We start from the raw sequence: 13,442 nt of genomic DNA on the forward strand, positions 1-13,442 counted from the left end.
AAAACCTCATGCCAATTTGACTTCAAACGAGTGAGATATGCATGTTTTAAACTTTTCACAAAAACTGGTTCCGGTTCCTAACATGGTTCCGTTTCTTAAACCCGGTTTACCCGGACCCGAAGGACTCGAAACCCGGATTATCCGGAACCCGGATAGAGTCATTCTTTAAACCCAGGACCCATACCGGTTTTCCATGTTCCGGTTCTAATGGTTCCGATTCCAGTCCAAATTTTCGGTTTTAAATCTCATCCCTAGGTTCGACCATCGTGTTACATATGTCAGTGGTGTGCATTAGCATTTTAGTTGTGTACACTCCGGATAACCTGGTCGATCAATCTATTTCAATTTACATTGGAAATTGACTGTTTTTTTTAAAAGGGATAAGTGAAATCCAACGATCAAAGTTCACAACGGTTTAATATTAATTGATGTTTAAGTCAATTTTATCTAGAAACTCATGATATTATAATGGTTTTTTGTGTAGAATGATTTTTGGCGCGACAAATCTAACTGATAAGTTTATTTATTTTTTGAGTTTTTTAAAGTGTCGTATTTTGCAATCCAAAAAACAGTTTATAAGCTAATTTTTTTGAAAAGTACTTAGAATAGTTTTTCAGAAGTTTTTTAAAAAATTTCAAATATACATTTAATTAATTGCAAAAAAAACATATTATTCTAAATAGCATTTTATGTTATTATATAATTTACAGCTAACTTATTAGCTAGTTTTTAACAAACATTATTTTTTTTATCAGATAACTTATAAGCTAATAGTTAGCTTTCCAACTAACAACTAGTTTTTCATATATTACACCAACTATAATCAAAGTGGATTTATTTATGGTTACTTACAAATAATTTATCGTACAAGGTAATGTCAAAAAAATATAAATGTATGTACATGTTTTTCAGAAGCAACCATACATTAAAAAGCACTAGGAAAGAGCTAGAACAAAGAACCAATTACAAAATATTTAAAGGTTGTTGCAACCAACAAACTCAATTAATTGGGCATTTCAAATTTCTATTACTATACCACAAAAAAGAAAAATGTCTAATAGAATTGAAAATCTCGTACTTTCTCAACTCCTTATCTTCAAATAATAAAGCATTCTTGTATTTCTAAATATACTGATAACATTGTCATATGATTATATCAAAGAGAAATTAGAAGGGTTCTCAGAGAAAAGCATAAAGACTACAAGGAATAAAGCGGATATAAATACTAGCTAGACAGAAACCCTAATGGGCTAAAGACAAAAAGGGCCCATAAACAAGCGGGCTAATAATATAGACTAACATCCCCCCTCAAACTCACAATGCCGCAGCAATAAGCATTGAGAGTTTGTCACATAAGAACCGAAACCGAGAAGCCGATAAAGCCTTCGTAAAAATATCCGCAAGCTGCAAAGTTGATGAAACAAATGGAAGCGAAATGGTCCCAAGCTGCAGATGATGACGAGTAAAATGACAATCAATCTCAGTGTGCTTCGTCCGCTCATGAAAAACAGAATTCTTCGCAATTTGTATCGCACTTTTATTATCACAATTCAAGGGAGTAGGTGAAGAAATGTAAACTCTCATATCCGCAAGCAGCCACCGTAACCAGATAATCTCGCATGTAGTTACAGCCATAACACGATATTCAGCCTCCGTGGAAGATCTAGAGACAACATCCTGTTTCTTGCTCTTCCATGAAATAAGAGACTCTCCAAGAAATACACAAAATCTAGTGGTAGACTTACGATCATGACGATCACCATCCCAATCAGCATCACTATAGGCACGTAACTCAAGAGAAGATGTCGAGGGAAACAAGAGAGTCTGAAACTGAGTGCCACGAAGATATCTCAGAATACGAAGAACAGCTCCCCAATGAACAGAGGTAGGTGCAGTAACAAACTGACTGACAATATGAACAGCATGAGCAATATCTGGACGAGTGACTGTAAGATAAACCAAACTTCCCACCACAGTACGATAAAGATTCGGATCAGACAAAGGAACACCATCAGTAAGAGAGTATCGAGCATTGGTTTCAAGAGGGGTATCAACAGTCCGCTTGTCAGAAAGTCCCGCCCGTGTAAACAAGTCAGATATATATTTAGTCTGGGAAAGAAGGTACCCTTTCTTAGACTGAGCGACCTTAATACCCAAGAAATAACGCAGCAAGTCCAAATCCTTCATAGCAAATCGACGAGCTAGATCATGCTTCAAAGACTCAATACCACCATGGTCATCAACTGTAATAATCATGTCATCCACATATAAGGACAGAAGAATCCGTCCTGCACTCGAGCATCTAACAAACAGAGCAGAATCGTGATTACTCTGGACAAATCCAAGAGAGGTAATCACTGTGGAGAATTTCTCAAACCAAGCATGAAGGGCTTGCTTGAGCCCATACAAAGCTTTGCGAAGCCGACAAACCTCGCCCGGTCGGTGCTGAATTCCTGGAGGAGGGGTCATATAAACCTCTTCATGAAGGTCACCATTCAAAAAGGCATTCTTGACATCCATTTGAAAGATCTTCCACTGTTGAACGGATGCAACTGCAATCATAGTACGAACTGTCGTCATCTTTGCAACTGGGGCAAATGTCTCCTCGTAGTCAAAACCATACTGTTGGGAATACCCTTTTGTTACAAGTCTAGCCTTATATCATTCAACAGAGCCATCAGCTTTTGTTTTTATCTTGTACACCCAACGACAACCTATCGTATGTTTCCCAGGAGGAAGAGAAACCAAATCCCATGTATAAGTCTGATGAAGAGCAGTGAGTTCTTCAGCCATAGCATTCTGCCAAAGAGGATCTGAAACAACTTCTCTATATGATTCAGGTTCAGACAGATGATGAATGTTTGCTATAAAAGAAGCAAACTGTCCTGAATATGTAGAGTAAGAAAAATCTGGTAGCTTGGTGGACTTGACAGGACGAGAAGATCTCCTGAGGGGTGGTGGTGGAGGAGGATCCTCAACTTCAATAATCGGAAGATCAGGCTTAGGAACAGGTGGAGTCGAGGCACCCTCTGAAGAAGTGGGAGTGTCATGTGCTGAGGGATCATGTGGCATAGATGAGTCTTGAGCCTCTATATCTTCATTAAAAGGATCAATACGCAGAAGATAAGACTTTGTTACATTGTGGGCTGTAGCAGGAATCGAGTAGAAATGAATATGTTCCAAAAAAGTAACGTGCCGAGAAACATATAACTTCTGACTCACAAGATCATAGCAACGGGATCCTTTCTGACCAATCCCATACCCCAAAAATACACAAATAGCAGATTTCGGCCCCAGCTTGTTCCTTTCAACATGAGGACGAAGAACAAAACAAGTACATCCAAAAACTCGTAAGGAATAGTAGTCTGGTGGATGACCATATAACTTCTCAAAAGGAGATATTCCTGAATTCAATGAAGTAGGGATACGATTAATCACATACACAGCAGTTAGGACTGCTTCTCCCCAAAAGGCACTAGGGACCTGCGCAGACAGGAGCAATGATCAGGCAGTCTCAACAATATGACGATGTTTTCGTTCTGCCACACCGTTTTGCTGAGGTGTGTCAGTACACGAAGACTGGTGTATGATACCATCAGAAGCAAGTAACTGAGTGAAATCATTAGAGGTATATTCACCCCCTAAGTCACACCTGAAGCACTTAAACACAGTCGAATGTTGAGTTTTAACAAGAGCTCTAAAATTGTTGTAAATACCAAAGAAATCAGATGTGCGTTTCATAAGATAAACCCATGTATATCGAGTATAATCATCTATAAAAGATACATAATAGGTTGACCCACCCTTTGTGGATACTGGTGCAGGACCCCACACATCAGAATGAATAATATCAAAAGGAGCAGTAGAACAAGACATACTTTTATTGAAGGGTAAAGCAGAAAATTTTGCTAGTTTGCAACCACTATAATCAGAAATATCACAAGAGTTTAAATGACCCAAAACACCACAATGATGCTAAGAAATTCAACCGTGATACAAACACATGTCCCAAACGAGAATGCCAAAGATAAAACTCAGACGACAAAGGACTCAAACGAAAAGAAGATAAATCAATGCTGGAAGCAGCAACAACAGATACTTTGAGGACCTCCAAGACATATAGTTCCCCCACCCTACAGCCGATCCCAATCACCTTCTGGGTGTGTTGATCCTGTATAACACAGACAGAATCAGAAAAGAACACCCAGTTACCAGACTTGCATAACTGACTGACTGAGGCAAGGTTCAAAGTAAGTTTGGGAATGTAATAAACATCAGGAAGAGTTATATGAGAAACGGAGACAGACCCAACACCCTCAACTAGCATAGATGTATCACTAGCAGACTTAACAGAAATAGATGACACTTGCGACAAAGAAGTAAATGATGACAAATGAGGAGTCATATGATGGGTTGCACCAGAATCTAAAATCCACAAAGATGAGGGAATACCTGAAGTGTCAGATGAAGAAGGACCAGAATGAGACATAGATGCAGACATGGCAGTGGGATTAGAAGCCAAATACTGTCTAAAGCTCTCAAACACCTTGGGATCCAATGCAGATGGTGGCATATGTCCAACAGATTCTGTGTCAACTGGTGGAACAGCAGCAGCAGCAAACTGTGGAGGACGAGGGGTCCATGGAGGAGTACCAGAGGAACGCGACTGATACTTCTGTTGACCATACCTATTTTGTTGCCCTGGAGGTTGACCAGATTTAACCTTGTTGACTAACAATGGACACACAGCTTTCCAATGATTCTTCTGTTTACAGAATGCACACTCATCATAAGCAACTCTTGAAGTTTGTCGAGATTGACTGGAGGAGACAGCAAGCACAGCAGGAGCGGGAGTAGGAGTAGAGGTTGCTTTAAACCCTTTATCTGCATGGGACTTGATACGAGTCTCTTCTGCAATTAACTCATGGACAACTGAATCAACTGAAGGAAGAGGAGAGCGATGAAGAATTGTTCCACGAAGACCTTCAAAATCAGAACGCAAGGCCATCAATAACTGAACTAAGCGTTGTTCTTCCCTCCTAGCAATGTAAGGCTCAAAATCTTTTAACTCTTTAGATTCAGTAAGAGCTAATTGATCCCAGAGATCAGACATAGCAGCATAGAAATCTTGAATGCTCTGGTCATTCTGTTGAAGGGCACGAATATCATATTATTGTTTAGCAAAATTGGACTGAGTATACAGTCTCTCCAAGTGATTCCAAACTTCCTTTGTTGTATCATACTTAGCCAACTGCATACCAATGGACTGAGTAACAGAGTTATTGATCCAAGTAATAACCTTGGAGTTATCAGTCTCCCAAGCATCAATCAACATATCATAATTCTCAGTTTGAGGCACTGAGGGTTTGGCTTTAGTCCCAGTGACATAGCCCCACATATTCTTCCCACGAAGGAAGTTCTTCATAACGTAACTCCAATACGTATAATTCTTTCCATCCAAACGAGTACTGATTGACTGAAGGGAATCATCATTTCCAGTCATGTTGATAGTGAATGAATAACCACAATGACAATATAATAATCTGAGAATGAAAGGAGTAACAAACCAGCGGAAGCAATCACTTGAATAACGAATCAACAGCAATTATGAACCAGCAGCAGCAACGAACCAACAGTAGCAACGAACTGACAGCAGCAACGAATCAACAGTAGCAACGAATCAACATATAAAAAAAAAACGAATACCAGTGATAATGAACGAAAACGGCATGCTACAGTAACCCTAGAAAATTTCGATCCACGCCACAGATGACTGCTACAAAGACTTCTAACAACGTATCAAACCTCTGCTCTGATACCATGATAACATTGTCATATGATTATATCAAAGAGAAATTACAAAGGTTCTCAGAGAAAAACATAAAGACTACAAGGAATAAAGCGGATATAAATACCAGCTAGACAGAAACCCTAATGGGCTAAAGACAAAAAGGGCCCATAAACAAGCGGACTAATAATATAGACTAACATATACCAGATTATGGTACCAATAATAGCATCGACCAATAACTTCTTTTTATAGGGGAGTATCACATTGTTCAAATTTTTGAGATCTCCACCTACTCCCGCCTCCATAACAGCAACATTTACTTGCTCCGTTGCAAAGTAGTAAAAATAATTTCTTCTTGTGAAAATCAAAACGACATATAAGTTAAAAACTCAGTAACTTACCCTGCAAGTGAAACATTTTACCAAACAATTGGTGGGTATATTAATAAAATCACTACGTAAAGTCTATTCTAAGCTTTTGTGTTTATCCCTTAACAGTGACATTTACATGTCACAAACCATAAAATTTCTCAAATGATTTAGTGAAGTTCAACAAGAATTAACTAATTAAGTAGGAGTATTGAAAAGGAAAAAAACAAAATTTAATCGAACAAAATCCACAAGCAGGCATAGGGGTGAAATAGATTAAATTACATCTAGAAAACTACATACCTCTCTAATTTGGTCTAAGCTCAAGAAGCATGTCATGCATGTCATCCATAAAGCATCAGGTAATCCATGCAATTTTATTACTAAATAAAAATGAATAAAATATAATCTATAATCATCTGGTATCAACACTCTGGACGCTTTAACCTTATTTTATTCCAAAATCGAAATCGCATTTTGTAAAACCAAATCGACCTTTTTTTATAGTTAAAATTATCAATTTACGACTTTAATCAGCAAATTTATTCATCAAGTCAAGGATAAAATTGAACTAAAGAAACACCAAAATTGCACATCAAAGTAATTAATTCATAACGAAGACAATCAAAGAAAAGCAAGTAATTTATCATTCATTCAGACTCCAAAACCAGAAGTTAGTGCTTTATCGGGAAATTAGGGTTTACAATAGCAGTTCAAAATAAACTGAAAATCGACAAATTAAAATTAAAAGTGAGTTTATAACTTGTTTATCGATAAATCGGCCGCAAAAGAAAAGGGGAAGCAGGAGACGTCAAGTGACACGATCGGCTCCAAAAACAAAACCAAAAATTACAAAACTGAATTTGAGAAATCAAATCAATTAAAAAACAGGATTAGGGTTAAAAACATACGAAATAGACAAAGTAATAACAAGCCAACCTGTTGATTAAAGTTGTGAACGGTATACCTGAGTGGTCGAATTGATAGTATCATACGAAATGGGTCGACGTTCACCACCGACAACTTGATTTGCAGAGAAACCCCAAAATTGGAAATGATGTTTGTGAGATGGATGGCGAAGGAATAAGAGCGTTAATATGAAATTATAATTGTGTTAGTGTAGACTATAGAGAAAACATGGTGACTGCTATCCTCCAATTTGTTAAGGGAAAGCGAGGGACATCAACTTTCTTGGAGCGTCGTCTCCAAGGAAAATCAACCAAGAAAAAATGTTCGTCTTTGAAGAATGAATCATGACAGGTAGGTCGAAAATTAAGAGCCATGGTGGAAGCGTGAAGATGAAGAGACCCACAAAGGATATGGGTGTATGGATAAATAAAATATAGGACAATAGGACATAAAACAGATGATAGGAGAGGTGTCGTTTGGAGGAAAATGGTGTAACCTAGACCTATAGAGAAATAAACACATTTTGACTTGGCGCCTGAAACCAATCAAGGGGTGGTGAGCAGCCTTGGAGGAAACGCCGAGGAGAAGGAAAACCCAACAATGAAGTATGGAAACGCCACAATGAGAGAATCATGAGCTCACCAAAGATGACGGTGAGGCGGCATGAGGAACCCAAGCTGCTGACCCCATACAAGTTAAAAATGGCCGCCCATAACCTTATTATTGGAGGAACGAAGCAACTTATCGACGTGTACCCAAGTGTAACCCCTTAACATATATATATATATATATATATATATATATATATATATATATATATATATATATATATATATATATATATATATATATATATATATACCAAGAAACTTATTCGGGCCGTGATAATCACGGCCCTAGAGAATTGATCAGTAAGCTAAATTTTAGTGATTCTAGGGAAAACACTATTTGTACCAATAACATAACTTTTGATTGGAAATTTTTTCTTATGCCGCCATGAAGTTCCCTGCCTGCATGAAGATGCCATGAAGAAAGGAACACCATTTTTCAAATAGTATCTCCATTGATTTCCATTAAAAAAACAGAAGAAGGAAAAGCTCAAGAACCGGCTCATCGGCTCATTTGGTCATCTTCTTGCCTGATCTCATACTACTACTCATAATGATGAGATTTGGTGTAATTCCTATTAAAATTGATTTCATATAGAACACATTTTGATACAAGTTGTTTTGTTGATCTTAACCATTTGCATTTGTCATCCGAGTTGTGGAATATCCCCAAATTCAAAGGATTAATTTTATAATAACCGGATCTAAAGAGCTTACAACAAGACATGAAATAATAGAAATTTATGCCTGTTACATGGTATTTTGATAATTTTTATTACTTTATTATAAACGGAAAAGTATGGTTAGTTGGTAGCTTTTGATTTTTTACAAATGCATGGTACTTGTACATTCTTATAATATATATGATTTTTTTGTAGATTATCATGAAGATAAATAAGTATTTTTTGTTTTTATGTCATCTTTGTTTGTAACACGTTACGACAATCTTTAAAAAAAATGATAAACCTCATGTAACCTTTGGTCTATTATCTACTTTCATTTAAATGCTTACATTATGATAAAAAAAATTCACAAAGATAATATACCATAATGTTGAATGAAACAAATAGGAGATTGCAAACCTGGTCATATTTGAGGTCAAACTTCAAAAACTCTTCACTACAACTTCCCACCATATATGTCAAGTGCTTATTGTTAAAAGCAAAATCCTACATGAATGAAAGATAAATTAATAAATAAAGAATGAAATCGAATACCTATTTAACATATATATGGATAAAACTCACTTTGGTTATTCGTTTGACAAAGGTGCAGTAGAATTATTGGAATTGTTAACATGATTCATATCTACATTCCTTATTGAGGGTTATATGGTTTTGTTGGCAAGGTGAAAATACAGACAATGAATGTAAACATGACCATTGGATTGAAACTGTCATCAAAATTATTGAATTTCTGGATTTAATTAGGAATATCCATGATCTTTGATCTAGGATTCAATCATCTAGGTTGTGTTATGTTCTATCTTAAAGGTTATAGTTTTCATAACCAAAGTACTATGTATATTCTATGACTTTACTTATCTTACAGGTAATACAAAATATGATGATAATTTGTAATGGTAGTTATTTTACTATGGACAAAATAAATAATAATATTATCCTTTTATCATTTTTTATTTAACAGCTTAACTACTTTTAAGTTATAGCCAATAATTCTAAATTTTTGAAAATTTAGGATTAAAAAAAATCATATTTAGATTATCAATAACCATTTGTTACAAGAAAACCGAGTATTGAGATAAATGTAAACACACCTAACTATCCCTAGGCCTACCTTTAAAGGAATTTCAGTTATCTTGCATTCTTAAGTAGCGCTAATCACACATCCAAACAAAGTGTCAAATAAATACCTTTTCGATAATGTCAACAAATACTAATAAGCGTATATCGTAATTAAAAAAAAATTCTTCAAGTTTTAGTAAGATATGAAGGGTTTTTTTTATTGTGAAAATAAAGCAAAAAGGAGGCTGAAAGAAACTTACACTCGCCATCACAATCGGTGTATATGACAATCTTCGTTTTAGCCTTTGTTTCCTTTCGTATTTTTGAACAGGAAACTTGATATATATTTCTTGACAAATATACCACCAACGTTTGAACAAATCAAGCCCAGGAAGCTCTGCAAAATATAAACATATGGGGCTGTAACTGGTTGTTACTTGACTATACCTGACGGAAGATAAGGGGTTAAATGAGCAAATAGTACATAAACGATGAATAGCCATTTGTAGGAGGTTAAAGTTTGTGTTTCGCCAAACCAGTAATATCACTGTAAAAAAAAAGTAAATCAGTTCACTAAGAACATTGCTAAACTCAAAATCAGTTTACCTTTGAATGTATACATCCAAAATGAGATGCAAAGGTTCAACTATTGTGTCGTGTGTGAAGCATCCTCCGACTACAAACACAAGATTATGGATAAGACTTTCAGCAAAACAATCAAGACTTGCAAGAAAAAGAAGAAAGAGGAACGTGAAGAGGCCAAGAAGGGAATTGTTTTAAATGTTTACTTGGGTGTCTAGTTTTGCATCCATCTCTATAATCATGCTTGCATGCATCCTGATAGACATTGCCTTTGAAATCTCATAATGTGCTAAACTCATGCATAGGCTCATATATTGAGCATTCTTGCTTCTACACATTCAAAATATACTCTGCCACAAAACAAAAATCAACTTTCAATTACATCATCTGCAATATTTCACCCAAAATATTCACAACAAATTAAACAATTTTAGCATTACAAATATCAAGTGTTGAAATATTTAACATTTAAAACAAGGGTTAAAAATGAAATTGGCCAACCAACTACATGTAATTTTATCAGAATCGTCATTTCACTTTATTTTCTGCACATATAGTTCCCTAAACAAATAGACATTTGTCCTCTTACTCCTCTTTATAAAAAATTGCAAATTTTTTCATACTTAGTTGACCTTAGATGAATTTGGTGATCTGTTATCATAGCATGTTGTTTTATTTTATTTGTACCCTTTTCACCTGCATAATTAGACATGCTGTGCAAAAGACAATAATACCCTCATGAACGAGTAAACTGTAAAGCTTAAACTTTGATATAAGCCTTCACGTGATGCTTTAACCGGACATCTAAGGAAAATTATACTTAAAAATATTTGAAATGACAAGAACTTTGGAGAGATATAGGGAAAAATAAATAAGGACAAATATGTAAATATGTGGGAGATGGAAAGACTTACTCTGGATCAAGATGCCTTGTTGTGCTAAGAACATTTGTCGAGATGTAAATAGTTTAATCAAACTATTTTTAGCATCCAACTTCTCGCTAAGACGGATGTTAGGAGACTTCACGTTCTGTGGATTATAGTTCTGCATTTACTTACACCATATACATCAAAAATAAATCAGAAGGGCTAAATGCATGAAATAGATAAATACATTTGTTTATTGGTTTATTATAGCGTCTTATTTTTGTTTCTTTCAGTTACAATATTGTACTTAAATTTATTTCCTTAGTCATTGTACTTTGAGAAATCTACCAATTATAACATCGTTCTTTCAAAATTTTATTTATTAGGACATTGTACTTTGAAAATTTTACTTAATTTTGGTTATGGTACTATACCAGAATTAAGGTAATTAGTTTACATATAATTTTACTTATTAGGACACATTTTTCTTCTTATTTTAGTAGAGTCACAAAGGTTTTGGCTATCCACCATACACAACAGTTCCTCACCTCCAACCATTGCCGAATAAGCTATCTTAGTATCATTTCAACAGATGAAGAAAAGGTACCCTTCACCAATGACATAGAAGTGTGTTTTCATCATTTGAAAGCTAAAAATAAATAAATAAAAATTAAGGGTATTAAGATTTGGCACCGCCAACAAACATATATACCTGTAATCATGAGTGAGTTCAGAACCGAACGCTCCCAACTGCAATTGCAGTTCAAATCAAACCTTTTCAATGGTAGATTAAAATTAACATAAAACAAAATGAATTAAACTGAGAGGCTCCACCTTCAAGCAACAACTTTAGTATTTCAACATGGCATTCCCTAGTTATTCTCATCTGCAATTAAAAAAAATGTAAAGATCATCTTAAAGAGTTAATCATTTTTTAACCACAAACATAACAATGCAAACGTCAAAATTCATATTGCTTCAGGTTGGGTTCTTTTTTTACTTGAAAGAGCACACATTTACCATTATCTTAAGCCACATAAGAAGTTAATCATCCTCTGCATTGAAATCGTCAGATTCAGACCTAACAAGTAACAACATTAGAAACAACAACAGAGAAGGGGTCAGTCATTTCTGAATAAGGTACTAAATGTAATGTACAATGGGTTTATTCGGCAATGAAAAATGCTATTTCCCGTTTTCTCTAGCCATCTATACCTTCCGCAAATCCCCAACAAGTATCTCTGTAATACCTTCCTTTTATAGTTATCCAATAAAAGACCAAACTGTCATTCGCTTTTTTAGTCTTTTTTTTGTTGTCTGACAATAAAAAAGCCCACCATAATACACCTTTTGGCAAAGCTCCATTTTCAAAAAGAAACTTTATGAATATTTAGTCAAGCAACTTAAATGAACCGTGATTATCAGCTTGAAGATCATGATCTGAAATGTATAATCACCCAATATATTGAAATTTAGAATAACTTTTCTTATTTTTAGAACACCTGAGCATAAATTGATAAAGAAATTGATTTAATTTTGTATTACTGGATGTTTTTTTTATTAATCTTTATATCCCAGAAAAACATTACATATTGAGAGATATGTAGCAGCAAAACAATTTCAGTAGGAATTTTTTGTGGGTTCTTTAGATAAAAAATAAGAATTAAGATTTGGTTCAAGCATTTCATCGAGCAGTTGGTGAACATGACCAAACTTGATTTTAAATTTTATTATCAAGTGCCTTGGTATAGCTGTAAATCAAATGCAAATAAGGAAGTAAAACTCGTGAAGAAATAAATGAGCAGATGAGCTTCACTTGGTAAAATAAATTTAAAACGAAAAACATATAGTAAAATAAAAAAATTTTGATTTTCATCGGTTCATATTTATTTTATACCCATAGACCATAATCGCCTCTCTAAAATATCTAACAAAATGATCCTCCCTTCATGTATTTGGTAGGAGTCTGAAAACTAATGCGTTATTTCAATATATTGAATCAAACAAGAAGTTCCAGAGACCGAGGTCTTTAATCGTAATTCTCTTTTTTAAACCTAAGCAACAACTTAATATCTGATTAAAAATCCAAATTACACCACGAAACCAACAAAGAGTTTATTTTAGTAGACGAATAGGGATTAACAAAATCAAATAGAAAGAGAACAAGGAGGCAGAGCCTGTCATCGACGTGGTTTCCTCACTCCTAACCAAACCTCCAAATAAACCAATTGAAACAAAAGAGTACCTCAAATCTGAAGAAGGTTAAGCAGCAAATGAAGACTAAGAAAAATCATTGAGTTTAATTATGCTAACAAAGAAAACTGGTTATAGTTTGTCGACCATAATGATGCTTCCAAAGAAAACAGCTAAGGTTTGTCGACCATCGCCTTGCTTGGTTCAACGGAGGAAAAATTAGGGGATTTTTTTTATAAACTGTTGAAGAACATACCGATAATGAAATCAAGAAACTGCAAAAGGCATAAGATGCAAGCATAAGGCGTAACATGATAAGCCGATGGTTGCAATTAAAGCATCGGTAAGTCTCAAGCTGATGCTTGTACATGTATTCTAGA

The 13,442-nt window shown here is 35.0% G+C and overlaps 1 protein-coding gene across 2 annotated transcripts; it reads right to left on the minus strand.

Annotated features, from left to right (window-relative positions):
• Positions 1 to 3,863: 3,863 nt before the first annotated feature.
• Positions 3,864 to 7,743, minus strand: LOC145133170 (uncharacterized). Of its 2 annotated transcripts, XM_079068107.1 has the most exons (3): positions 5,568 to 7,743; positions 4,453 to 5,476; positions 3,864 to 4,171 (listed from the first exon to the last, which is right to left on the minus strand). In XM_079068107.1, exons 2-3 carry the CDS (start codon positions 5,111 to 5,113, stop codon positions 4,134 to 4,136), a joined length of 699 nt encoding a protein of 232 aa, XP_078924233.1. In that variant the 5' UTR covers positions 5,114 to 5,476; positions 5,568 to 7,743; the 3' UTR covers positions 3,864 to 4,133. The 2 variants fall into 2 exon arrangements, with proteins under 2 accessions (XP_078924233.1, XP_078924232.1); XM_079068106.1 differs by having other exon boundaries at positions 4,453 to 7,743.
• Positions 7,744 to 13,442: the final 5,699 nt, after the last annotated feature.

Source organism: Lactuca virosa, chromosome 8 (assembly GCF_052849685.1).
Source record: "Lactuca virosa cultivar CGN04683 chromosome 8, Lactuca_virosa_CGN04683_v6, whole genome shotgun sequence".
NCBI classification, from domain to species: Eukaryota; Viridiplantae; Streptophyta; class Magnoliopsida; order Asterales; family Asteraceae; genus Lactuca; species Lactuca virosa.

What these genes read in the sequence shown, in the direction of transcription:
- LOC145133170 (XM_079068107.1), bottom strand. Translation starts at nt 5,113, where the DNA reads ATGTCTGATCTCTGGGATCAATTAGCTCTTACTGAATCTAAAGAGTTA. An exon ending in TTCTTCATCTGACACTTCAG is followed by an intron (nt 4,172 to 4,452) that starts GTATTCCCTCAT and finishes TGTGTTATACAG; the next exon opens with GATCAACACACCCAGAAGGT.